This window comes from Castor canadensis, chromosome 2 (genome assembly GCF_047511655.1).
Source record: "Castor canadensis chromosome 2, mCasCan1.hap1v2, whole genome shotgun sequence".
Taxonomy (NCBI): domain Eukaryota; kingdom Metazoa; phylum Chordata; class Mammalia; order Rodentia; family Castoridae; genus Castor; species Castor canadensis.
In genome coordinates, this window is record NC_133387.1 from 35,738,169 (window position 1) to 35,763,809 (window position 25,641).

Consider the following 25,641-nt stretch of genomic DNA (forward strand, 5'->3'; position numbering starts at 1 on the left):
TCCTAATGCAGGAAGGAGTTTCCAATGCTAGGCAATGAAAGAAATGTGACAAGTGGGTAAAGAAGAACTCTTTTGTTTACTTTATATACCTTCCTGTTATAAATAATTACACTATTTTCCCTTTGTATTCAGTGATCTCTATTTCATTATGTATTTGTTACCTTATCTTACATAACATATATAAATTTTAAATTGCTTTCTAGAATTTCATCCAATAATATAGAGGATTATCTATAATATATTTTTAGAAAGAGTATTTAGCACATTTTATGCATGAGTGATAATTTGAGATCGTGGATAAGTTGTCAAGGTGAAGAAGGCAATGATACAACGATTAGAAGATTTGGCAAGCATAAGGAATGTAGTTTAGAGTCAGAAGAGAATTTTGTGGTGTAACAAACAGGCACTGTGCTTTCTCACATCACAAATGACCATAATTACTTTCCTCTTTGTTTTCCACTTTGAATTAGAACTAATCGCCCTTACATTGCTGCTGTGCTTCCACCTACATAGTTTTTCCCTTTCATTCTGAAGCATGCCTTTGGGGTGTCTTCATTCATGGCTCCCAGTCTCCCAGTCGGGGTGCTATTCTGGGAGCCACCACCCACTTTCTCAGCACCTGGGAAGCTGTGTTAGTTCTTTACAATCCAGTGCTGTTTGCAAAGGGCTTGGTGATATTTCTCCCTGAAAAATTCCCCTCAGCTCCTACTAGGAAGTCACTGTGAAATGATGACATAAATTGGGCAATAATGTGACAAAGGACACTGGAACTCAATAATTTATGAATACTTTGGTTTCTTTTTAATTTAGTATGTGGTCCTGATATCTTATCATCCCTGTGAAATGTTTTATGAGCCTGAGAATCAAATAAGTAGACTTAATGGATTTCTGTATTCTTAGTATATAGTGTGGTTCCTTGCGCATAATAGGCAGTTGAGTGGATATTTTTTTCTTTAAAATACACACTATTTGCAACAATTACTGGACATTACTAATATTCAGATTCACATTTAAATGCACATTTACTACTACTGTGGTGGCTTGAAACAATTCTTACAGATTTGTTATCGAATATATTAAAATGAGGCTACATTATTGATGATAAAGAAAAATCAATACAGGACAGAGTCAAGGATACCTGATGAGCAAGAGTGGGGGTTCACAGTTGTGTAGTCAGATTGGGAGAAATAAGGGACTTCTCTGAGACACACCATGCTAACAGAGCATTTGTTTTGCATGGGCTGTGCCCTATTGAATCAGCTTATTTGATCCATAGGATATTATGCAGTTTTTTTTTACTTCACTTTAGACATAAGCAGAATGAGGCCACGGAGAATCTGAAGAACTTCCCCCACTGCTTTGAATACAAGCAGTCTCCATCTCCAGTGTCCACACACTGAACTGCTGTGCTGTGTGCCTTTTCAGAGCCCTGTAGCTATTTGAAGAGCTCCTGTTTCTCAGACTCAGACACTTTATATTTACTGTACTCTTCCTTAATGCTAGAAAAATTAAAAGTTCTTCGTAGCTCAGATTTTTAAAATTTTGTCATGTCTTAAGATCCTTTACTTAAGATTGAGAAATACAGCTTTTTTTCCCCTCCATGCTGGACTTAAACTCCAATCCTCAAGCAAGTGCTCTACCATCGGGCCACAACCCAAGCCCAGGGATACAGATTTTAACACATTTGCCCCTGTAGCTCTAGGATCAAGATGATATCCAAAAGTGTGGAGAACAAAAAAGATAAACACAAAACAAACAAAAATCCACACTGCTCATGCGATCCAGATCAAAGATTAGCTCTGTGACGTTCAACCTTAGCTGTGTGATTGATCCCACACTTCCATACAGCTAATAACGTGATGGCTGAGTGTTCAAGAAGCAGTCAAAATGTATCAATAAAAACCCATACAGTCAGAAACTGAGATGGCAAAAAAGATTTTGCTTAAAATGGGTCACTTTTCCAAATATTGTAGAAAACAAAAATGAGCAAATGTATACCAATGTGTAAGACCTTTAAATTTGATCAGCATTATGTGTATTAGTGATTTGAGAAACTTACTGGGCTCTTAAAATTAGTAAGCCTGTGTTCAGGCTTTTGACCCCAATTCAGATATTATTCCATCATATGAAAATGTTAAAAATATCAACACAAATATTTTTTATATTTTAATGACAAAATCTCATTCTTTCTTTGTGCCACTTAGTACCTATCTCCTAGAGAATTTTATTGGTTGTCTTCCTCCCTGCAGTAGCCTTGACTGGCTTTCCATGGGAATCCTTTAAATCTGTAAATGTCCTGGTGTGTGTACCATCTGATTTCTTGCCCTTTCAGTTATGTCTCTTGGTGGGTTTCAGACATGCCTTGTTGTCTGAATCAACACCTCCTTAATAGATAAGAAAGCCATTCTTCCTTGGTCCAGTCCTCCTTATTTTTATGTTTCAACTTTGTTTTGATACTTTTACTTGAGAGTCTTCCTTATATTTAAAGAATTAACATACCTATTTATTGTGTAATGTACTTTCCCTCCAAAGTAGCTTTCCTCCACTGTGCAACTTACTTTTATCAAACTTGTTTTGATGTGATGTGAAACTTACAGAAAATTTCAATCATACAATATCAACATCCATTTCCCATATGTGGTTATTTACATTTTGTCCTGTCTGCTTTATTACTCTTCTGCACCCTCCCCCCAGCATTTCTGAACTGTTGGAGAGTAAAAGGGAGCACATAGTATTTTCTCATTCCTAAATATTTACATGTTTTTTTTCCCAAGAATAGGGATAATCTCTAACATAATCACCGTGCAATTTACAATATCAGGATTTTTATAATTGGTGCAGTATTTTATCTACTTCATATATTCACTCTTTATCCACTGTCCCAATAATAGTCTTGTTTTCTAATTCAAGATCATGCATTGCACTAGTTGCCAGATGGCTTTAGTCTCCTTTAAGTTGAATAGTTCCTCAACCTGAGTTTACTTTTTACTTTAGCATTTCTGCAGAACACAGGCCAGGTATTTATAAGATGTGAATAAAATAATAATAATAATAATAAAAAGATATTACTCAACTGAACTGCAACTTGATGTTTTCTACTGATTAGATTCATTTCATGAATTTTGGGTAGGAGAATACTTTTTTTTTTTGAGGTACTAAGGTTTGAATTCAAGGCTTCACATTTACGAGGCAGGTGAGTCACACCCCAGTCTTAATTTTGTGTAGGAATACCACAGAAGCAATGTTGTATTCTTCATCGTGCCTTATATGAGTCTAAAGACGTAATTTTGACTTCTCAAACCAAATCCTGTGATGTCAACATTGATCACCCAGGTAAGGTAGTATCTGACAGGTTTCCCCACTGTTTAGTTATAATTATTCCTTTTGACTAATCTGTGGGAAAATACTTTGAGATTTTGTAAATACCCTTTCATTAATTAATAGTTTTAGAATCTATTCTATCCATTCCTTTTACATGTATTATTCACATTCTACTGTGAAAGCAGCTTTTCTTTCTCTTTCATTTGTTTGTTTATAATTTATATCAGGGAAGAGATTCTTATTCAGTGAGTTAAAAACTTATTACCACTATCTGTTTTACTGCTCAAGATTGTCCCAGAGCTGGCCAGTGGGAACCCATTTAAGTTGGCTTCTTTGATGTATCCCAATCATTCTTTAAGCACTCCCTTAGTTTCCTGTCAGAAGATCCTCCAAACTCATCTTATATTTTCCTTATTCTGACACAAGGATTTAGCTATTTCTTCCAGGAGGATTAGTTTCTTTTTTTAATGGAAAATAATATTAAGTAGTAAATCTAGAGCTAGAAATTTATATAGTTTTATCATACTCATACACACACATCTGTGTTTTACTCCTCAGTGTTTGCGTGTGTGAGTGAAACCATGAGTTCAGACACATGGTGTTGCGATAGAGTTTGATTCTAATCCAAAAACCATAGGGTATATTCTAGTCCTTTCTTTCTTCATGACTCTTTTCTCCAACAATGAGGAATCTGGCTTCTGTCTACTTCAATGTATTTACCTATTTACTCAAGTCTAGGACATACAGAGTGTTTTCAGAATTGTTAATACATAGCACTATAAAATACTAAAATGCAAACTTGGACTTGAACATTCGTTTAGTCTTTAAAGAAAAAATTTACATGTCTTAAGTGTGCAAATTGGTGAGTTTTGAAAATGCATGTATCCATGTAATACACTCGTAACAGGACACAGAATATTTCCACCGCAGAGTGTCTCCCCAGTAATCACCATTCCCAACTCAGGCAACCACTGAACACTTTTCTGACTTTTTCTTCATGGAGAAGTCTCGCCTATACTAGAACTTCAGGTAAATGATAACTCTGGTTTTATAGTAAGCCTTGAGTGAAGAAGCTATAAGTCTTCCAACTTTGTTTCTGTCTTTATCAAAATTGCTTTGGTTTTTCTGGCACTGCCATAAAAATATGATGAAAACAGTTTGATTTCTCCAGAAGTTTGCAGAAATTGAAGTTTCATTTACTATGAAGACAAATTTTGTAAATTGAAATCTTAACAAAATCCAGTCTTCAACCCATAGTATATTTCTGCATTTGTTTAGGTTTTCAGTTTCTCTTGGAAATGTTTTATTTTCAGTGTATTTGTTTTACATGTCTTTTATTGATTTTATTCCCAAGTATTTTATCTTTCAAGGCTTTTGTATATCAAATTATGGTTTTTATGTTGATATTGCATCCTGTGATCTTGCTAAATTGCTTATTAGTTCTAGGGGTAATTTTGTATATTATACATGATTTTCTTAGTAAACAAAATATCAATAGAACACATTTTACTTCATTCTTTTCAAATTGCCTGCCTGCCCTCCTCCTACCCCTCCCCCACCATCATTGTGATGACTAGAACCTCCAGTTCAGTGTTGAAACTAGTGAGAGTGGACCTCACTGTTTATTTTTTCTTAAGAAGGAAATAACTAGTGTTTTCACCATTAAATGCAATGTTAGCTGTGCCTTTTGTAGATACCCCTTATCTCATTGAAGTCTCATTCTATGTTGAAAGATTTTTCTTTAATCATGAATAGATTTTGAATGTTTCAAAATGGTTGTCTGCATCTGTTGACATAATCATGCTTTTTGGATTCTTTTAATATGAAGAATTATACAATTTTTGAATATTGAACCAATTTAGATTCAAGCAAATTTTACTAACTATTATAAGTCACTGGATTTGGGTTACCTATTGTTTTGCTAAAGAATTTTGTGGCTATATTCAGAAGAGTATTTTTTTCTGTAAATTAAAAAATGTATATTTTACTACTTTTTATATGAAAGTAATTCTTGGTTATTAAAATGAATTTAAGTAAGTTTTTCCTCATTTCTTGAAAGAGTACACATAAATTTGGCATTATTTTGTTCTCTAATGTTTTTACTAGTGAAGCTAGGAGTTTTCTTTGAGGGAAAGTTTTAATCATGAGTTCAATTTCTTTAAAAAATATAAAGCCATTCCAATTTTCTATGTCATTTAATGTGAGTTCTGAAAATTTTGTGTTTCAGAGGAATTTGGTTTTTTAAAATTTGTTGGATTGGCAGAAAGTTTTTCATTATTATCCTTTTAATATTCGTTCATTCTGTAGTGAGATCCTATGTTTTTCATTCCTGTTTTTTGTAATTTGCATTTTTCTGTATTTAAATCATTTTGTTTAAGAATATTTTAAATCCTTCAAGATGGCAAACAACTTTTGGCTTTGTTACTTTCTCTATCATTTGCCTCTTCTGTTTCATTGATTTGTTGCTTATTATCTTTCTTCTCCTTACTTTGGATTTAAGTTTCTTACCTTTTCCTAACTTGTTAAGATGAAACTTAGTTTGAAGGCAACTCTTTCCCTGTGAGCATTTAAAGCTGCACCTTCTCTGCATCCTCCAGTTCCAGCTGCTGTATTTTCACTGCACTCCACCATTTTGGAATGTTGGTTTTTATTTTCATTCAGCCCCAAATACATTCCCATTTCCTTTCAGATCTCCTCTTAGACCTTTGTTTTACCTAGAAGTATGTTAGCCTTTGGAAATCTGCCAGTAGTCTTTTGGTTTGCTTTTTTATTTTATTTTTTATTTTGAGGTACTGGGGATTGAACCCAGGGCTTGCTGTGTGCTAGGCAAGTGTTCTACTGTCTGAGATCTGTCCTCAGTGCTTTTGTTTTTATTTTCCTTTTGAGATAGGTTCTCTTTAACTTTTCCTGGATCATACTGGGAACAGTCTTCTTAACCTCTGCTCCCAAGTAGTTTGGACTACAGATGTACAGCACCATGCTCAGCTTTTTTTCTTTTTCTTTTTTTTCTATTTTTTTATTTTTTATGTTTTTGAGCTTGAGATCCTCTTGCCTCAGGCTCCTGAGTAGTTGAGATTACAGACAAATGCTTGGTTAGTGGTAGTTTCTAATAATTTAGTAAGTGTGCTTGGAAAGAACACATCTTCTGTTGTTTGGGGGCAATCTCTATATATGTTAATGGTAAGGGGTTTTTACAGTGTTATTCAGATACACACTCACTGATATTTTTCAGTCTAGTTTTTTTTAATCTGAGTAATTATTGTAGATTTGTCTATTTCTTTATTTCTGGCAGTTTTTTGCTTTGTATATTTTTATTTTATTTTTTGTTTTTTTGAGTGAACAAAAGTTTAAGAATTTATTGAAGCAAGTAGAGAAACTCCCACATGGGAGGGGCTAGACTTGGGAGTCTAAGCTCGCTCTGTATATTTTAGCAATTATACTGTCAGTTGTGTTGTTGGTTTTCTGAAAATAATGTCTTTATTTCTTTGACTTCTTGTTTAGTATCTTTTTTTTTTAGCACTTTTATTACAATGTGTTGGGGTCTGTTAGGCTTCCTGAATCTGTAAGTTTGCCTTTTTTTTTTTTTAAACCAAATGTGTGAATTTTGTGACCAGTTTTTTCTTCTACAATGTATCTCTTGTTCATTCTTCATTTCTTCCCTGTTTGTAACTGCAGTTGCGTGGAATTTAGACCATTTTAAATTGTCCTAGATCACTGAGTTGCTGCTTATGTTTTTTAGTCATTTTTCTGTGTTTTTCAAATTGGATATTCTCCCTTGCTGTATTTTCAAATTCGTTGTCCTCTATTCTGCTCTTTCAAATCTGCTGTTAAGCCCATGCAGTAAAGTTTTCTTGATTTTAGGTCACACTTTCCAATGTTAGGTTTTTCCACTTGGTTCTTTTGTGTACAGGTATGTATAAGAATAGTTTTCATATCTATGCCAAGAGTTCCTCTGTTCATTCATTGAGACCATATTTCATTTGAAAATGGCTGCTTCAAGGATCTTGGGTCAAGTTTCTGTTGAGTACTTTCCTCTGGACTAGTTCACTGTTGTTTTTTTCCTTAATTTCTTTGCATATCTACTAATTTTTCATTGTGTACTGAACATTAAGGTTGCTGTTGTACAAACTCTGGATTCTGTTATCTTCTGAAAAGTTAGTTGTGTTTTGTTCTTTTAAGCAGTTTAACCTCATTAGATTGACATTCTTAAACTCTGTCACCTTGCAGTTGGCAAAAACTGAAATCTTTGCTCAGCCATTTAGCAGACACCTGTCATTCTGTGTGGGGTCTGCCCCATAAATGTACAATTCAAAGACCAACTGAGGATACTAGTGGCATTGACTCTGTCAACCCCAGTTCATCTTCAGACTCCTCAAGCACATTTAACTAGTGCTTTGTGCTTGAGATTCAGCAGCCAGGGCTATAAGCTTAGGGAATGGCCCGTGGTCCCCAGCTGACACAAGGGCAAGTCATACCCAGTGCTGTGGGCAGCTCCTTTCTGATACAAGGATTTAATCCTAGACCAATTTTGCTTCTTTTGTTACTCTCCAGAGCCTTTAAATTGTTTTTTCAAATGTTTATGATTATTTTCTGCAAGAGATTTAGTTTAATAAACATTACTTATCTATCTCAGAAACTTTCTGGGGTATGTTTTACAATTATTGAATTATACTCTTATCTAATTCATTAAAAAAATTAATCTATATGTTTGATGTGGTCTATTCTCAAAATCATTGTTTGCCTTTAAAATTTGTTTTCAGAGGAAAAACATTGTTCACAGTTGCATATTTTTAATTAACATAAGTAGCAATTATTGGATTGAAAACATTTTTTTCTAGCACTGGGCACTATTCTATACACTTTACATGTGTCAAAGAACAAAATCACAGCAATTTAGTTTAATGATCTTAATTAGTTTTATTTTCGATTCTAGAATCGGACTTTTCATTTCATAAAATAGAATTAGTGTCCTGAAGAGCTGAATAGAACAGGTTGGTTTTTTCAACAAAGAACAGCTGAAGAAAGCAGAAATAAATTTCAAAGTTATTTTCCTTGAAAGATGAGGACAGGTGACAGAACAAAGGAAAAATAACTTATTAGCTAGCATCAGGTTATTTCAGGTTACTTCTTTTGTGTAAGGATTAAATCGGGGAACTTCTTTATCATACCAATTGATACTGGCCTATTCAGGAAATTTAGCCTTAGTGGCTCTAATCCAGATTTTTGGACAGTCAGATAGTTTAGTTTCTGCTTGGTGATATGGAACTCTAGTGTGAGTGACTTCATTTTAGTACAGGAGCTCAGTTCCAAACACTGGACTCCTATAATTTTTGCTTAACTTCTGCATACTGTTATGCTCTATGTGCAAATAAGGGAATCATACAGAATCAATCATTGGAGACATAAGTTATCAAGGCAACACAACTAAGAAGTTTGGTGTCAAAAGTTAGTTCTACATGTCTTAGTCTCTGAAGTATACACACAAAAAAGCATGAGAACATGTTTCTATACTGATTGGAAGGAATTTCTAGAGAGCAGATGTTTAATATTTACAAAGAGCAGTGTGATAACTATGGAGCAAGTCCAAGAAGTGACAGGAAATAATGAACTTAGTTGTTGAAGGAAAATCTAATGTTGAACAGATGGAAATCATTCTTCCTTAGGGAGTGATAAAGAAGGCTGTGAAGGTAACTGAGAGACCTTTTAGTGGACACTGGGTGAAATTTTGGGGAAAATGGCAAAAATTAGAAATAACCCGGTTGGAAAATAGTAAACAAAACAAGATAAAGTGCTTGATGGTGGGGCTCAGAGCTCAATTGAGTTTGTTGCCTTGTGGCAGTAGGTTGCGTCCATTATGAGGTTTCCTCTCTGCTCTGCTATCTGTGGGAGGATTAAAAAAATGCATGTGTTAGTCTGAGAGGATTTAAGAGGCAGGAGTGATGGAAGAACAAAGATTAAAAAAGAATTTGGGGTACTTTTATAGTAGTAGAGTTTTCTGTATAAACATCAGAGATTAGTTGGGTTGCTTTCCATTTGGAACTCTTTCTTAAATTTGATTGTGATTTGTAGGATAAAGTTATCTTAAAAATAAAGTGTGGTAATCCATAGTAAGAAAATACCATGGGTAAAATGAATGATACTACGAGAAAAGCTTGAAGCCTTGCAATAATATGAGTACTTACCATGAGTCTGACATGATTAGCCAAGTGACATCAGGAAAGTTACTAACTGGGCCTCTAGTTGTTTTGTAACATATGGATAGCTCTTACAGTTCTACAACATGTATCTTTTCCACCTTCATAGATAAATTAGAAAACTCACATTTTAAAAATAAGCTGAAAATTGACTTAGTTTGTGCAGTTTCTTACATTGCTGTAAGAATTTTTTGTTGCAGTTTATATAAAATGTTAAATGTTTTGGCAGTGCTGAGGATCAAATCCAGAGCCTTGTGCATGCTAGGCAAGCATTCTGCCACTGAGCTACACTCCCAATAGCTCTGTGAACCTAATGGCACTCTATTTGGGTGCATTTTGGAAGAGTTAAATCTGCTTTAGCCAATAATAAGTCAGATTTTCTGTGAGACAACCATATGAATAAAATATGCAGATAAATATAGTGTATGACAGTCCTGTTGTTCTCCATTTCCTACCTAATCTTATAAAGTCATCCCAAGGTTTTATCCAGTAAAATAAAGTGTTTCATTAATCTTGAGCCATTGTCTGTATTCCTTATAAACCTGTTTGAGAACCGTCCATGGGGGGTATGTATTCAGCAATTGCTTTTCAAAGCAGGAAACATCCCTGCATAAAGAAGTAATAATATCTCTGGCCTCTAGTGGGGCAGGGAGCCAGTGTCTTCTTTTGGTCCCATAACACTGGGTTGGGGGTGGGGTGGGAATGATACAGTAGATTTTCACACAGGGTAAGAGATCACAGGTTCATAGGTAATGAGCATGAGAGTGTCCCCTTCCTCTGTTATTGATGTCTAGAATCTGATTTCAGTAACTACCAACTCTTCTGAGAATATATTAAATGTTCAATTCCAGATTACTACAATGCAGTGAATATTGAAAAAAGTCAAATGAATTTCTTTATTTTTCCAGTGAATGTAAAAGTTATATTTACATTCCACTGTGGTCTATTAGTGCAATAACATTGTGTCTGAAAACATTTAAAATATAAATTAAAATATACTTTATTGCAAAAAATCCTACCTGTCATCTAAACTGTTGGAAAAAAGGTGCCAATGGACTCGCTTGATGCAGATTTGTCACAAACCTTCAGTTTGTAAACAGTGCGGTATCAGTGCATTACAATCACACAAAATGCAGTAAAACGGGGTATGGTTGTGCATTTGTGTTTAGCATCTAAAGGAGAGAAAAAGTCCTTTCTGTATCTTTAACTATTGGTTCAGCTTTAACCTTTACCAGCCAATAAAGCCTTTCGTGGACCACCAGAGGAATTTTTTCCTTTCTTTTTTTTTTTGGTAGTACTGGCTTGGGCAGATAAGGTGTGTGAGCCAACCTGACTATGGCATACCTGCTTGAGGTACATCCTTTGCCCTTCACTACTTCATGACAGATGTTCCCCTAGAGGGAAGTGAGAAGCCTGTGGGAACTTGTTAGTATAGTGCAACTGTAAAGCTGCCCATGTGCACAGAAAGTTCATCAGTGTTTGGCAGTTTATTACTTCTATAGAGCAATGTTAATCCCTTCATCCCTCCCTCCCTTCTCTCTTCTTCCCTTCCTTTCCTCCCTCCATCCCTCCCTCCGTCCCTCTGTCCCCCTTTCCCTCCGTCCCTCTCTCCCTCTGTCCCTACCATATGCTAGCCCCTGTTCTAGGAATGGGAGACATAGGAAAGAAGTCATAGTCCCTGCCCTATCGTGTTCTAGTGGGGGCAGGTTAAACAAGGGTAATAAGTACCAGGGGAAAAAGGGACTGTTCTTTTCAACTGGGTAAGTTGACAGTTGAGCAGAGGCCTGAAGGAAAGAATGTGATGTTGAGAGTTTTTGTACACATTACAAAACCTCATCTAATAAGGTCTGGGGGTATAGCTCAGTGGTGGAGCTCTTGCTAGCATGCACTTGGCCCTGGGTGAAACTCCCAGCTACACAAACGAGAGGTAAAGGTTTTTAAAGTTCCCTTTCTAGGTCAGTCAATTGGAAAGTGTTTCTTCCCTGTAAAGCATCAATCCTAGGGGCTCATTGTTTGGTGAACAGTTGGTGCCTTTTTGCAAAGGAAAAAACAGATTCAGCCCTATGATTCATAGTTTGAAGAGTAGGGAAGGACTGGGATTTTGCCCCACTCCTTAGTGCAGGAGTGCCTTCTGAAGGTACATAGTAGAATTCCAGGCACACAGGATAGCAAGGTCAGTGACCCTGAGTGGGAGCATATTCAGGAAACCCAAGTAGCTAAGTGAGAGAACAGAATTGAATTAAGAGACAAGGTCAGACTTTGGGTTCATCTATACTAGTGCAGCTGTAATAAGAACTCCTTAGGGGCTGAGGGTGTGGCTCAAGTTACAGAGCACTTTTCAAGCAAGTACAAGCAAGAGGCCTTGAGTTTTACCCCTAGTACTACCATATGAAGATAACTCATTATCTCTTTATAGTTTTCAAAATACTCTCATATGATCACAACAGCCCATTATAAGAAGCTCAAAGAAGTTAAATAACTTAGCTAAGTAATACAATTAACAAGAGCTTAGAATTTCACTGAAGTCGTATTTGCAGCCTCTTCATGATTCTGTACTTCAGAGATTTAAAGCACTGAATCTGTTTAAAAATATTATCAGCTCCTTCACTGAGCTATGTTACAAAAGTAGACCTTTTTGAACGATGTGCTGTGATTTGAAGTATCTTCTTATTGTTCTTTTTCAGTAGTTAACTTGAACAGGTTAAAACAATTCTCTATTGTTGTAACCTAGATACTTTTCATAAAGTCATTTACAGCTATTTCCTCATTTTAATGGGTCTTTAAAATACCTTTTAAAATTACAACACATTTTTGAAAGTGTGGCACCTTTTGCTAAGCCAAATTATGCAATTGTTAGATTAATTAAAAAAAAAAAACCTTTAATGAAAATAATAGTCCATATATTAATTGGGGGTTTTCCTGTGACTGTTTTGTAGCTAGAGATGGAAAAACTTCAGCTACAAGCCCTTGAGCAAGAACACAAGAAGTTGGCGGCCCGCCTTGAGGAGGAGCGGGGCAAGAACAAGCAAGTGGTCCTCATGCTTGTGAAGGAGTGCAAACAGCTCTCGAGCAAAGTCATAGAGGAGGCCCAGAGACTGGAAGAAGTAATGGGCAAACTAGAGGAGGAAAAGAAGAAAACAAATGAGTTAGAAGAGGAGCTCTCAGCTGAGAGACGAAGAAGCACAGAAATGGAAGCTCACATGGAAAAACAACTCTCTGAGTTTGATACTGAACGGGAGCAGCTTCGTGCCAAGCTGAACCGAGAAGAGGCACATACCACTGACCTCAAAGAGGAGATAGACAAGATGAAAAAAATGATTGAGCAACTGAAAAGGGGAAATGACAGCAAACCAAGCCTCTCTCTCCCACGGAAGACAAAAGATAGGCGTTTGGTTTCCATATCTGTGGGGACAGAAGGACTTGTGACAAGGTCTGTTGCTTGCCAGACAGACCTAGTGACAGAAAGCACTGACCATGTGAAAAAGTTGCCTTTGACTGTACCTGTAAAGCCTTCCACAGGGAGCTCCCTAGTTTCCACAAATGCAAAAGGGAATGTGTGCACCAATTCTTCACTGGTCAGACCAAGTATTGACAGGCAGGCTTCCCAGGGTGACTTGATTGGCTCCTCTCTACCTACTCCCCCACCTCTAAGTACAAGGAAAGTTGAGGAAAATGGACCAAGCACTGACTCAACACCTGATCTAACAAGTAGCACACCTCCAGTTCCCAGTAGTGCTGTCCCTCCCACCACTCAGGCACCAAGCATAGCTCCCCAGAACTACTCACAAGCTCCTCCTATGCACAGTTTACATTCACCATGTGCCAATGCATCTTTGCATCCAGGTCTCAACCCACGAATCCAAGCAGCTAGATTTAGATTTCAGGGCAATGCTAATGACCCAGACCAAAATGGAAATACTACCCAGAGCCCTCCAGCAAGAGATGTCTCTCCTACAAGTCGTGACAACTTAGTGGCCAAACAACTAGCTCGGAATACTGTGACCCAAGCACTGTCAAGATTTACAAGCCCTCAAGCAGGTGCTCCCCCTAGGTCTGGAGTGTCCCCAACAGGGGATATTGGCACCTACCCTCCAGTTGGTCGGACCAGTTTAAAGACTCCTGGTGTAGCACGAGTTGACAGAGGAAATCCTCCTCCTATCCCACCAAAAAAGCCAGGGCTCTCCCAAACTCCTTCTCCACCACACCCCCAACTCAAGGTTATTATGGATAGCAGCAGAGCCTCAAATGCAGGGGCCAAAGTTGATAACAAAGTTGTGGCTTCGCCTCCCTCCAGTTTGCCACAAGGGAACAGGGTAATAAATGAGGAGAACCTCCCTAAATCATCCACCCCTCAGCTGCCACCAAAACCATCCATAGATTTAACTGTGGCACCTGCAGGCTGTGCCATTTCAGCCCTGGCCACGTCTCAGGTGGGTGCCTGGCCTGCTGAAACCCCTGGACTGGACCAACCTGCATGTTCAGACAGCTCCCTTGTCATTCCCACCACCATTGCCTTTTGCTCTTCCATAAACCCTGTTAGTGCCTCATCCCGGAGGCCAAGTGCCTCAGACAGCCTCCTGGTAACAGCATCAGGTAAAGGGGTTGAAATCTTACACCCTTTTAAAAAAAATGTAGCCTGTCCTCTCACTTATCTTAATTTCTTTTACATTGCCTTGAAACTTTTATTTATTTATTTTTCTTCCTATTTCTGTGCTCTTTTTTTTTAACTTTCTTTTAAGGCTCGGGGGGTATGGTGATTCATCTTGCTCTATGAATTGTGGTTTCATTATGCTAAGTGTTTTTTTCCTTTAAAATAACTTGAAAATAGTGGTTTGAAGCACATGAAGACCATTAATTTTAGAGAGACTAAAACATTTCCAGGGGAGGAAAGAGTATCCCTTCTTATTAAATATTTATCTCATAAGACCTCAGTATTAATGAATCACCATCAAGCAGTATGTGTTTAGTCCTGGCCCTTCTGGGATGGTATAAGAAAAATCCTTTCAAGTCACTATTAACATTACCCTGAATGATCACATTGATTAGGTTTATTCTGCAGTTGATATATTCTGAGTATTGATATAAGATTGGTATTAAGACTTGCTTCTTATCCTAAAAACTGTTTATACATCTCTGTTCTAAGTTTATTTCAAGATCCGTTTACCCTGTTTTAAGCTGTTGTCTTCCAGGACTTGAGCACAGATGGATACCCTATCATGTGGGCTGTATTAGTGAAGGTTTCCATTGTAAATGTGATTTGTGAACTCAGTAAATCTGGGACTATTGGACAGGAAAGAACTAATTTTTTTCCCCCTTTTGTTGTGCATTGCTAGAGAAAACATTGCTTTTTCCTAATGTGTTGAAGACCAAACCCAGGGCCTTGCCCATGTGAGCCAAGTGCCCTACTATGGAGCTACATCCCCAGCCATTGGATTCTTTGTTGAGTAAATGTGACTCGAAATAATGTTCAGGTTCAAAGTTCTGTTGATACTTGGGTCTAGTCTCTGCTGTCCTGGGACCTCAGTGATTTTAGTGAATGCTGTTGGTTCTACAGTGGGAGTACTTTAGTAATTAAAGGAAAGTTTAAATCATTTAAAATGTAAAAGAGAGAGTAGAATTTGAAAAGATGATTATTAGGTTAATAAAAAGAATACACATGAACTCTTGCATCTGATTATAGGCTGTTCCCTTGAAATTGAGTTCTTTGAGAGGTTGTATCTGTGTTTCGATAGGCAAAATTGAGAACTGGAAATAGAATGGACTTTGAAGTTACTTGGATCTGTGTTTGAATCCAGGCTCTGCCATTTATGACTGCATTTTTGGTGGTTTTTCTCACATGGAGCAAGTTTTCTGTTCCTTAAGGTAGAGCTTATTCTATTCACAGGGTAGGGGGGAGGGTGGCTTTTAAGGAACATCAAAAAACCTGACACTGAATTTGGAACATCATGAGTACCCAGTAAGTAAAAGTAAAACTACTGCCTTGATGATAGAAATTTTGTTTTAGAATTAATGTTAGTGGTATAACGTCTTTAGAAGCATTCAACATTATATACTTTTTATTTAAAATGGTATTACTGAGCTGGACAGCCCTTCTTATGGCCTGGAATAGTGTTGGCTCTTTCCCACAAAGTAAGCCCGTCCTTAGAAGAGGAATGTTTTCTCAGGAGAATCAGAGAATAGTGTACTACTGTACAATCTCAAAAAAACGTCACTGTGATGGCAGTGCTTTGACATTACTTCAAAGACTTTATCATTGAAAATGCTTCCCAAGCATTTTCAGCATAGAAATGTTGTCAGTTTTTAAAGAAACTACAAAAAGTCATCTGTTGTTTTGTACCTTGAGGTTCAGCCAGCCTTTGCCTCAGTTATCACTGTGGTCCAGGACCTAGTCTCAAAAGTCTTAGGTTTCAGCAGAGATGCTTCAAACCCAGCATCTATGACTAAGAAGCATTTCTTTAAAGCTGGGCTTTAAGTTTTAAAATCTAATCTGTTACATAGTTGTTAGAACAACCTGCCTAGTACACAATGGAATTTTGGGTAAAAAAGCCAGAACTCCTATCAAAAATGCCCTTTGCGTGTGTCTAGGGAGCCAGAGTATAAAAATAATGGTTCCATCAAATTAACAGCCATTAGAGATATGTAAAATTGATTCCTGATTTCTATTCTCTTATTTTGCGTTTAGCCAAAGCACTCTCAGAACTGTAAGATTAACTTTGGCAGAATAACAGGTTTCTGTGTAATTTGATTTAAAATTTGGCTTTTTAGGACGGAAGGGAGGCACTGGAGGACTTCAGTCCTTTAGCATATGTTTATACTGAGTACCCCCTTATCTGTTGGGGGACAGAACTGTGTAAATCATCTGTGGATGTAGGTCAGGTCAGCCTGAACTTTCCAACTGAGATTTAGGATTCCAATTCCGCGTTCTATTTAGAGTGCCCAATTATTTCTTTCTTCTCTCCCCTATTTTTTTGGTCAGTGTTGGGGATCAAATGCAGGGCCCTAGGCATGCATGGGGGAGCACTCTACCACTGAGCTATATGCCCAGCCCACTTGCAACTAGGAAGCACCAGAGCTCCCTGCATCCTGCTTCTTAACTGACTATGCTTGGGGGAGCTTGTGCCTCTCCAGGTTATGAGCCCCCTGAAGGGCATTAACCTTCCGAGCACCTACTAACAACATTGTAGTTGCTAGGAGCAGGGCCCAGGGACAGAGCTCCCTTGCCAAATACCTGGCAGATGTCTGTTCCCTTTTTTGTGATCACATAAGCAAGCACCAAACTGAATATAAAGTGTCAGGATTGGTTCATTTCTGTCCATTTATAGATACCATCTCAGAAAGCAAATACTCTCTGAGCTATTAGCTTTGTCATCTAAAAATGAAAGCATTGGATCAAAAAATAAGAATATTTCCAAACCATAAAATGTCTTCTTAATCTTGTGTGATAAATTTTGAAGCAATATTTCACTCACTGTCCCTTCTCGGACAACTACTAGATCCCATGGTCTTTCAAACGCTAAAATCCTATGTGTCCGTGTGAACATCCATCTATGACAGTAACAACTAAGTTAAAGCCTGGAAGAAAGCTGGGATAACAGAAGTTACCATTTTAATGTATTCCATTCTGCATTCACTAATGATTGGCAGCTTTTATGGGAAAATGTGAAATTTTAAAATAATCTTTTAAATTCTTAAATGAATTAAAAATTTTTGTTCCTCTTAAACTTGTCAGATGAACACATTGCAGTTGTTAGATGAACAACAGCTTAAAGCAGAAATTATTCTAGGCAACTGAGTTCCCATACCCTTGGAGATTTCTCTGACTGTCTTTTATTTATTTTTTTCTTTTTTGGTTGGTATTGTTACTTAACTTGATTCACTTTATTTAATTTTGTTCAGACTTTTTACCATAGTTAAACATATATTTAAAAAATTATTTTCGTGTGATTGGCTTGAAGGCTAAATCAGAAAACACGAATGATCTGGACTATGGCATTAACCTCCTGCATTCTCTGAAGCTGATGCCAGAAGCTGTTCGCAGCTCTTCTTCCATTTGTCATTGCATGGTCTGTTTGTTCCCTTCCTGGCCTGCTGTGCAGGATGCTCACTTTTCACTAATGTTTGCATATGACACCGCAAAGCTGAATGATTTTGCTAACATCATTAGAGTAGCTGTATGAATATAGGTCTGTTCTGTCTTTACTAAACCAGTTAACTAAATATTGCCATTTTTATCATTGTTGGGAATTTCAGATGAATACTATAGTGTTGTGATGAAATTTTATTTTATTTTTCCCATATTCATAGTGGGATTTATTAAAAATAACTTGTTCATGGTAGAGAAAATTGGGAATGACAATGAAGATATATCATTTAGTTTAAGAATATGTGGTGTTTATAAAGCATTTATTTCTTTGTAAAGATTTTCAGAATATTTTGCAGTCCTCTGAGAAAAGGTGGACACTTGTATATCTTTTTCTGTAGTTCCATGTAACAGAAAAAGAACTGTAAGACTCTTTCATGGCCTAAAGATTGGAAAAATTTTTGAAGAAAGTATTTTATCTTTGAGGTAACTTAATGTTAAAACATGGTTTCCCAGAAATTATATCTATAGATGAATATTTCAATACAAAGCAGTTGAAAATATATTTATATTGAAATTATCTCTCACAAAATCTAGAATTGTGGTGAACTCCCCTCACCCCAAACAGTTGAATACATACATGTTGGTATTCATAAAAAACTACCAGTATCCAAGACACCTTTGAGACCTCAAGAGACAGAATAAAAGAATGCGTGTGAGAGAGGAAGGGAAGGGGAGAGAGAGACTGAGAGCACGAGCCAGGTTCCCTCCTGTTCTACAGAGGATAGTCATGCAATGCCTTCCTATTGCCTGTGTCTGCTTTACAGTCAAGGTTTCATACTTTGGTGTTTTTCTCTCTGTTTATCGTCCATTTCTAATAAGTACTGATTTAATTTTTGTGGGCCTGTTTTTTTGTTTGTTTGTTTTTAAGAAAATACAAAAGGTAAAATGTACCAGAGAGATGCCTTCTTGTAAGTATGAAGTAAAAGTAACTACCTTTGTAAGAAGAACTAATGAATAGCAATGGGAAAATGTCATAAAGTTGATAAATACCGGATTTTATGAACATTTTAATTTTGTCTGTCACTACAATCCTAATAAGATGAAAACAATAAGTTATTCATGGACCTGAATGATTATGAAGATGTGATATCAATTTTAATAAGCAGTATGTTTTACTTGTATAAATGTCCTATTTATTATAAAGAATTTTTAAAATACTAAGAGATTGATTTGCTATACACCCTTTTAATTTATTTGAATAATTTAAGGTCAATAAATTGGCTTTAATTATAAAAATTAAGTATTACATACATATTAATATGACACATACTTAGAATACTATTCTGATATCAGTGTGCAGGGAATATAAAGCATCCATGCATTATATCTTACTAAAGAGATATATACCATATATATGCAGAAAGTCTGCCCTGAGGAATGAGGATGTGTATGTATAAACATTACTTAGAAGAATTGGGGCTCTGTAAGGAGAAAACTAGAATGGTGTATTTTGAAAGTTAACTGTATTTAAGCTTCAAAGTCACAAATACCTATATATCACTTTAAATAAACATTTTTACTTTACTGTTTTTACAGCCATTTGATCAAGGAAGAATTCAGAAAATTTTCCATGCTATATACAGCCGACTTCACACACTTAACCGATTCTCTTCTAAAGCTGCTAAATACTGATGAGAAATACCTAACCATGATAACTCTTATGATTTTGTTAAAACTGTATGGTAGAGTGTCCTGTTTTGTTGGCTGATTAAAAGTTTGTTAGACCTATTGTGAAGATGGTGAGGTGATAGTCTTCAAAATTGTTACTGAATATTTGTACTGTTATGGTCTAGAGCCAATCAGTATTTTATGTTTATTTATTTATTTATTTATTTATTTATTTATTTATTTTAACTCTTAATACTGAATAGTAGTTAATACTCATTATTTTTTTCCCAAGTAAGGGAATTCAAGGAATATAAATAGACTCTTTGATAGAGTTAGGTTCATCTCACTGGTTTATGTAAAATTAATAATCAAGTACCATGGAAATACTGTTGAAAAGGAAAACCTCTATTCTTACTATGATACTACCTTATACCTAAAAGTATCACTTTAATTTTCAGACTGATATTGAAATTGAGGGAATATTTACATAATTTTAAAATTCAAATATCCTTGAAATTCTGAAGAGGAATTTAAACTTTTAAAATATGACAGCCATCTTAGTTTAAAACCAATCACTAGTTTAACACTTGTTTGTGCCAGACTGACAACTAAAAATAATTTGTCAGCATGTATGTTACTTTAATGAGCAGCAGATGTAAGATCTGGAATAACCATATAGATTCATGCTAAGAAGATATTAACAGGTTGATAATGTTAAAAGCCACATAATCCTCTAGGGGGACACATTCACATTTGTGTGTGTGTGTGTGTATGTATGTAATTCAAAAAGGAATGGTAATGTCTGTCTCTTGTCCTTTTTTCTACTCTCTAATGGGGGTCACTTTAACCTACAGGCTGGTCACCCTCCCTAACCCCTTTGCTAATGAGTGGTGGTCCTGCCCCCCTGGCTGGCAGGCCCACCCTTCTTCAGCAAGCTGCTGCCCAGGGAAATGTCACTTTATTATCAATGCTGCTTAATGAAGAAGGACTGGACATTAATTACTCCTGTGAAGATGGCCATTCTGCCTTGTATTCTGCTGCTAAGAATGGACATACAGGTAAAATTGGTGAGATCTTATCACACTGCCCACTTGCAAAAGCCTTGAATGTCAGAAGTATTCATAACCATTGTTGTTACCATGAACCAAAGTTCATTTGGTTTCCAATTTTCTCTTACAGGTAGGGGATAATTTTTTGTTACATAAGATTTAAAGTTTTCCAAACATTAAAGAATTAAATTGTACAGTTCCTTTACAGCGGTAAAGCTTTATTGCAGCTCATAAAAAGTAATCTTTGTTTTATGCCCAATGAAATGTATTGTGCATTAGAAGTGTGAGGGCTAGAAATTAGAAAGCACATTTTAGAATAAACCATTGATCTGTAATCACTTTCATTAGGACAAAATAGCCCTAATTTCTCTGTTAGCAATATCTGATGTGGGAGAAGGAGCATCAGGACTTCAGCAAATGCTACAATGAGGGAAAATTTTAGTATTAGGAAGAGTCATAAGTCTGAAATTGTTCTGTGGTTGCAACAATTTATAGTTATTTGGATTTTTTTTCAGAGAACTGGGAAGTTATGTAACTATAAATGACATATCAATGAAGACTAGGAATTATTCTTGTTCTTTAAAGTGCAAATCTGTAGTTAAATATACTAAAACATATGGTAATGCAAAGAAAGAGATGGTTTGACTCCACATGAAAAATGCACATCTCATTGCATGTGTGAGCTATATGACTATTGATTGGTTCAAATAAATACAAGATTCTGGCGAGTCAAGAAGGCTTAGTAGTTTTAAAGTACTTTTTTTTTTTTTTTTTACTATAGAGAAATTAAATCTAGGTAATAAAAAGAACATCACTTAAATTAAGTGACTTTCTGTAACCTTTCCTTGATCCTTATCCCTGCAGTTAAGTGTAGGATGGGTACCATTATAGAAGCATTTTAATGATTAAATTAATATCATAAAGTAATAACTTAACTTTTTAAATACAAGAATGGTATTTCAATTTGGTAAATAGATTTAGTTCCATCTTAAAACATTTCTGGGATTACCTTGTGGAAAAATCTGGTAAGGCATTTTCTGGCACATGGCATTCCTTTTACTCATTTAGCAACCCTTCTCAAAATACTGAAAAAAAAAATGAAGTTGGTAAGTTTAATGGTATAATAATCTTTGGGAAAAGGGTCTGCTTTCCCTGTAACATGGTCTGTGGAGTTCCCCCTCTGTCATGATAGAATTGTCAGACTAACTGTAGAGGGGACAGGTCCTATGGATTTAGAATCTATCTGCAGCTTGCAGAGAACTTTGGCTTATCATAGCTTTAAATGGGGGAATTAAAATGGCTTTCTATTAAAAATCCATAGACTGTGTGAGATTGCTGCTGAATGCAGAAGCCCAAGTCGATGCTGCTGATAAAAATGGCTTCACACCCTTGTGTGCTGCAGCTGCTCAGGGACATTTTGAGTAAGTGATGCTTTTAGTTCCTTTTTTCTGTGAAAGCAGCCTCCTTATATAGTTTTGCATATGTGTTACTGCAACTGAGTGTTTAAACTAGTGCTTAAAAATTCATTGGCAAATAAATTCACTGAACAAATTTGGGGATTTAGATGAAAAATGGGACCCTAAATTTCTTCTTCTTAATAATGGCTGAGCATGAAGAAGAACGAAATGTTATCATTCGCTGGTAAATGGATGGAATTGGAGAACATCATTCTGAGTGAGGTTAGCCTGGCCCAAAAGACCAAAAATCATATGTTCTCCCTCATATGCGGACATTAGATCAAGGGCAAACACAACCAGGGGATTGGACTTTGAGCACATGATAAAAGTGAGAGCACACAAGGGAGGGATGAGGATAGGTAAGACACCTAAAAAACTAGCTAGCATTTGTTGCCCTTAACGCAGAGAAACTAAAGCAGATACCTTAAAGCAACTGAGGCCAATAGGAAAAGGGGAACAGGTACTAGAGAAAAGGTTAGTTCAAGAAGAATTAACCTAGAAGGTAACACCCACACACAGGAAATCAATGTGAGTCAATGCCCTGTATAGCTGTCCTTATCTCAACCAGCAAAAACCCTTGTTCCTTCCTATTACTGCTTATACTCTCTCTACAACATAATTAGAAATAAGGGCAAAATAGTTTCTGCTGGGTATTGGGGAGGGGAGAGGGAGGGGCAGACTGGGTGGTAAGGGAGGGGGTGGGGGCAGGGGGGAGAAATGAACCAAGCCTTGTATGCATATATGAATAATAAAAGAAAAAGGGAAAAAAATAAATAAATAATGGCTGAGTAGTTGTATGTGTGGAAAGTGGAGAAATACACCGCATCCAAACTGTGCATGAATGAACTTGCTTCTGATGAGGTCATCCATAGCATATCAAAACATAGTGAGCAAGGACTGTTGTGAAGTTCCTTGTTCAGTATTTTCTGAAATACAAAGCTTTCGTACTTGTGATGACATTAAAAGTAAAACAAAGAGTTATATTATTTCTAATAATCCTGACTTTCTGCTGGCAATTTATTTGGAATATTTGTCTCAAATATTCATTTTGTTTCACCATTTTTAAAAAACAATTGAAGTAGGAATTTTACATACTGAAAATAGTTCAAGAATAAAGCAGAGCCCATTAATGGAAACATCTAACTTTCTGAAGGAGCTTACTAAGTCAGGCGTAAGCATGACTTCAAAATTTCAAGTCTTATTTTAATAATGGAAAGTAACTATGTTGCTTCCTCTGCCTATGTTAAGAAGGTTATAAGGAGAGCAAACTGCTTTCACCTTTATAGTCCAGCTGTCCTGATAGAAATTTTCTTTAACAAATTAAAGAATTCTCAGAATACATCTTTTAAGATTCACATCAGTATTATTAATCATAAATGTAAATTTATAATATTTAAAATGTATCTTTAATTTGTAGCATGTTTTTTGCTTATTTAACACATACATCTCATCACCCTTAGTATATTTATTGAGAATCATAGACACTGATTTTTTACTTTTTGGATGTATATTGCACCCTACAAAAGGAATTTCTCCTTCTGAGATGTGCTTCTAAGGTAGTAGAAGTAGTCTGTGGTTCCGCTTGCTTGGAGCGTGTAACAGTCACAGGAATGGAAGCATGGATAGCTTTGCAAAAGGAAGAACCCTATCAAAATCCAGAAATCTGTAAATTTATATATGCATGGTATACCACACAATATACCAATATATAACTTATTTTTTAAAGATACATAAACAAGTATATGAATTACAAGAGAAAGAAACAAGAAAATCCACTCGGGTTTATTCCAAATTCGAGCTTTGGGTATTTAGCTAGTTACTAAGTGTTTCAGTCTTGACTGAACCTCCTTTCTCAACTTCTTAAGTGCTTTTCTGCCGAGCTGTGTCCTCATATGCCAGCCCACGTCAGGAGACTGGATTTCTCCCAAGACAGACCTTTCCTCAGCCTCCCTGGTACTTTTTATAGAGAAAGCACATGGTGCCCTGCAGTCTATGCTATTTATAATTATTTTCTCAAGTGAAAAATCACAGAATGACTCAGCAGCCTGATTTTTCCGAGGCTCAAACTATTTTGAATCACAAATGATGTATATACCAAATACAATTCAACCATTTATCCCAATAAGTTAAACCTATTCCAGGGACTCCACTTTTACAAGGTGGTTGGAGAGAAATATCATATAAACCAATTGTTACCACTTGATCAAATGTACTTTAAAAAATTTTTATGCTAGTAATTAAATATTGTGACTAAAATATATTTTCTAGCCATATAAGATCTGTAATAATTGATATGTCTAACTAAAAAGTAACCAATGTATATAAAAATGCATCTTGTTTTAGCATTATTTTCTATGTATTTTCTTGCTCACGGGGTACTTCACAGGTCAAGCCCAGTTTGTATGTAATTCACCATGGTCTTGTGTTTAGGTGTGTAGAATTACTAGTTTCATATGATGCTAATACTAATCACGCTGCTGCTGGAGGACAGACACCTCTATTCCTGGCCTGTAAAAATGGAAATAAAGAATGTATCAAACTCCTGTTAGAAGCTGGCACTGATCGAAGTGTAAAAACCAGTGTAAGTACCAGGTTTTGTGTGTGTGTGTGTGTGTGTGTGTGTGTGTGTGTGCCCTATGTATGTAATTTACAATGTGTCTGCAAACTACTACTGCTAGAACAGAAAAATAGAGCCAGCCCTCCACAGCTACCTTCATAGATTTAACCAATTGGATATGGAAAATTTATTTTTTTAATTGCATGTATGCTAAACACATGTAGACTTTTTTCTTGTCATTTTCCTTAACAATACAGCATAATGACTGTTTATATGGAATTTGCATTGTATTAATTATTATAAGTAATCTAGACATGACTTAAAGTATAGGTAGGTATGTGTTGGCTATAAGTAAATAATATGCCATTTTGTATAAGGGATTTGATACTCTGCATGCATCCATAAGCAGGGGTTGTAGGGATGGCCAAGCAAGGGGTTGGGGGGCAGGTCCCTGGAACCAGTACGGCAGATAACGAGGGACAATGGTACATTAAAATACAAGTTACTTCCAGAAGTGGTGGTACATGCCTATACTTCTTAGCACTTGGGAGGTGGAAGCAGAAGGGTCACAAGAGAGGCCAGCCTGGCTACATAGCAAGTTCAGGGCTAGCTTGTTCTACCTTTCCTCAAAAAGAAAGAAACAAAAAGAGAGAGTAGAAAGAGGGAGGGAAAGGGAGAGACAGAGAGAGAAACACGTAGGTTACTTAAAAAAATTTTTTTTTATTGTGCTGGGTGGGGGCACATTGTAGCATTACAAAAGTTCTGACAATGTATCAAATATATCATACTTGAATTCACCTCCTCCACTGCTCTCTTTCATCCCCCCTCCCCCAATTCCTGAAACAGTTTGAACAGGTATCATTTTTGCATTTACATACATGTGTGTATATTATTTGGACCACACTTAATTTCGTTTTGCTTTTCCTTTTGACTATTGGATTTGGCAAGTATTTGATCTCTATTTGAGTGTCTTCATTGTTCATGAAAAGCTTTGTCCATTAACCTAACCATTCATTCATCCTCAGCCTCAGATTATTCTTCTGTTAAGCAGAAAAATACTATATCCTCATTGTTTTTAGAATTAAGAAAGATCATAGAAGTATAAGGTTTTATTCATTCAACCAATAATTCCCTTAGATCTTGGGTTTTCTTAAGTCATTTCCCCAACAGGAGCCAACAGTTAATGATGCAAAAACATAATAAATCAGGTATAAATGTTTTCTATTGAATCTTATTACCAGAGTTTAAAAAATAACTCTTTTTAAATTTGTTTTCACAACAATGGGATTGGACTTTGAGCACATGATAAAAG

The 25,641-nt window shown here is 36.2% G+C and overlaps 1 protein-coding gene across 5 annotated transcripts in view; it reads left to right on the forward strand.

The window, feature by feature from the left end:
* The window catches only part of Cttnbp2 (cortactin binding protein 2), a 156,317-nt gene that overhangs the window by 58,840 nt on the left and 71,836 nt on the right, over window positions 1-25,641 (forward strand). For all 5 annotated transcript variants that reach the window (XR_012444791.1, XM_074064485.1, XM_074064484.1 and 2 more), the window contains exons 4-7: window positions 12,452-14,108; window positions 20,121-20,324; window positions 21,637-21,736; window positions 24,203-24,353. Coding sequence is in view for 4 of the 5 variants with exons in the window: in XM_074064485.1 (XP_073920586.1) it covers window positions 12,452-14,108; window positions 20,121-20,324; window positions 21,637-21,736; window positions 24,203-24,353 (2,112 nt within the window). In the remaining variant the exon portion in view is untranslated. The remainder of the gene's footprint in view (window positions 1-12,451; window positions 14,109-20,120; window positions 20,325-21,636; window positions 21,737-24,202; window positions 24,354-25,641) is intronic.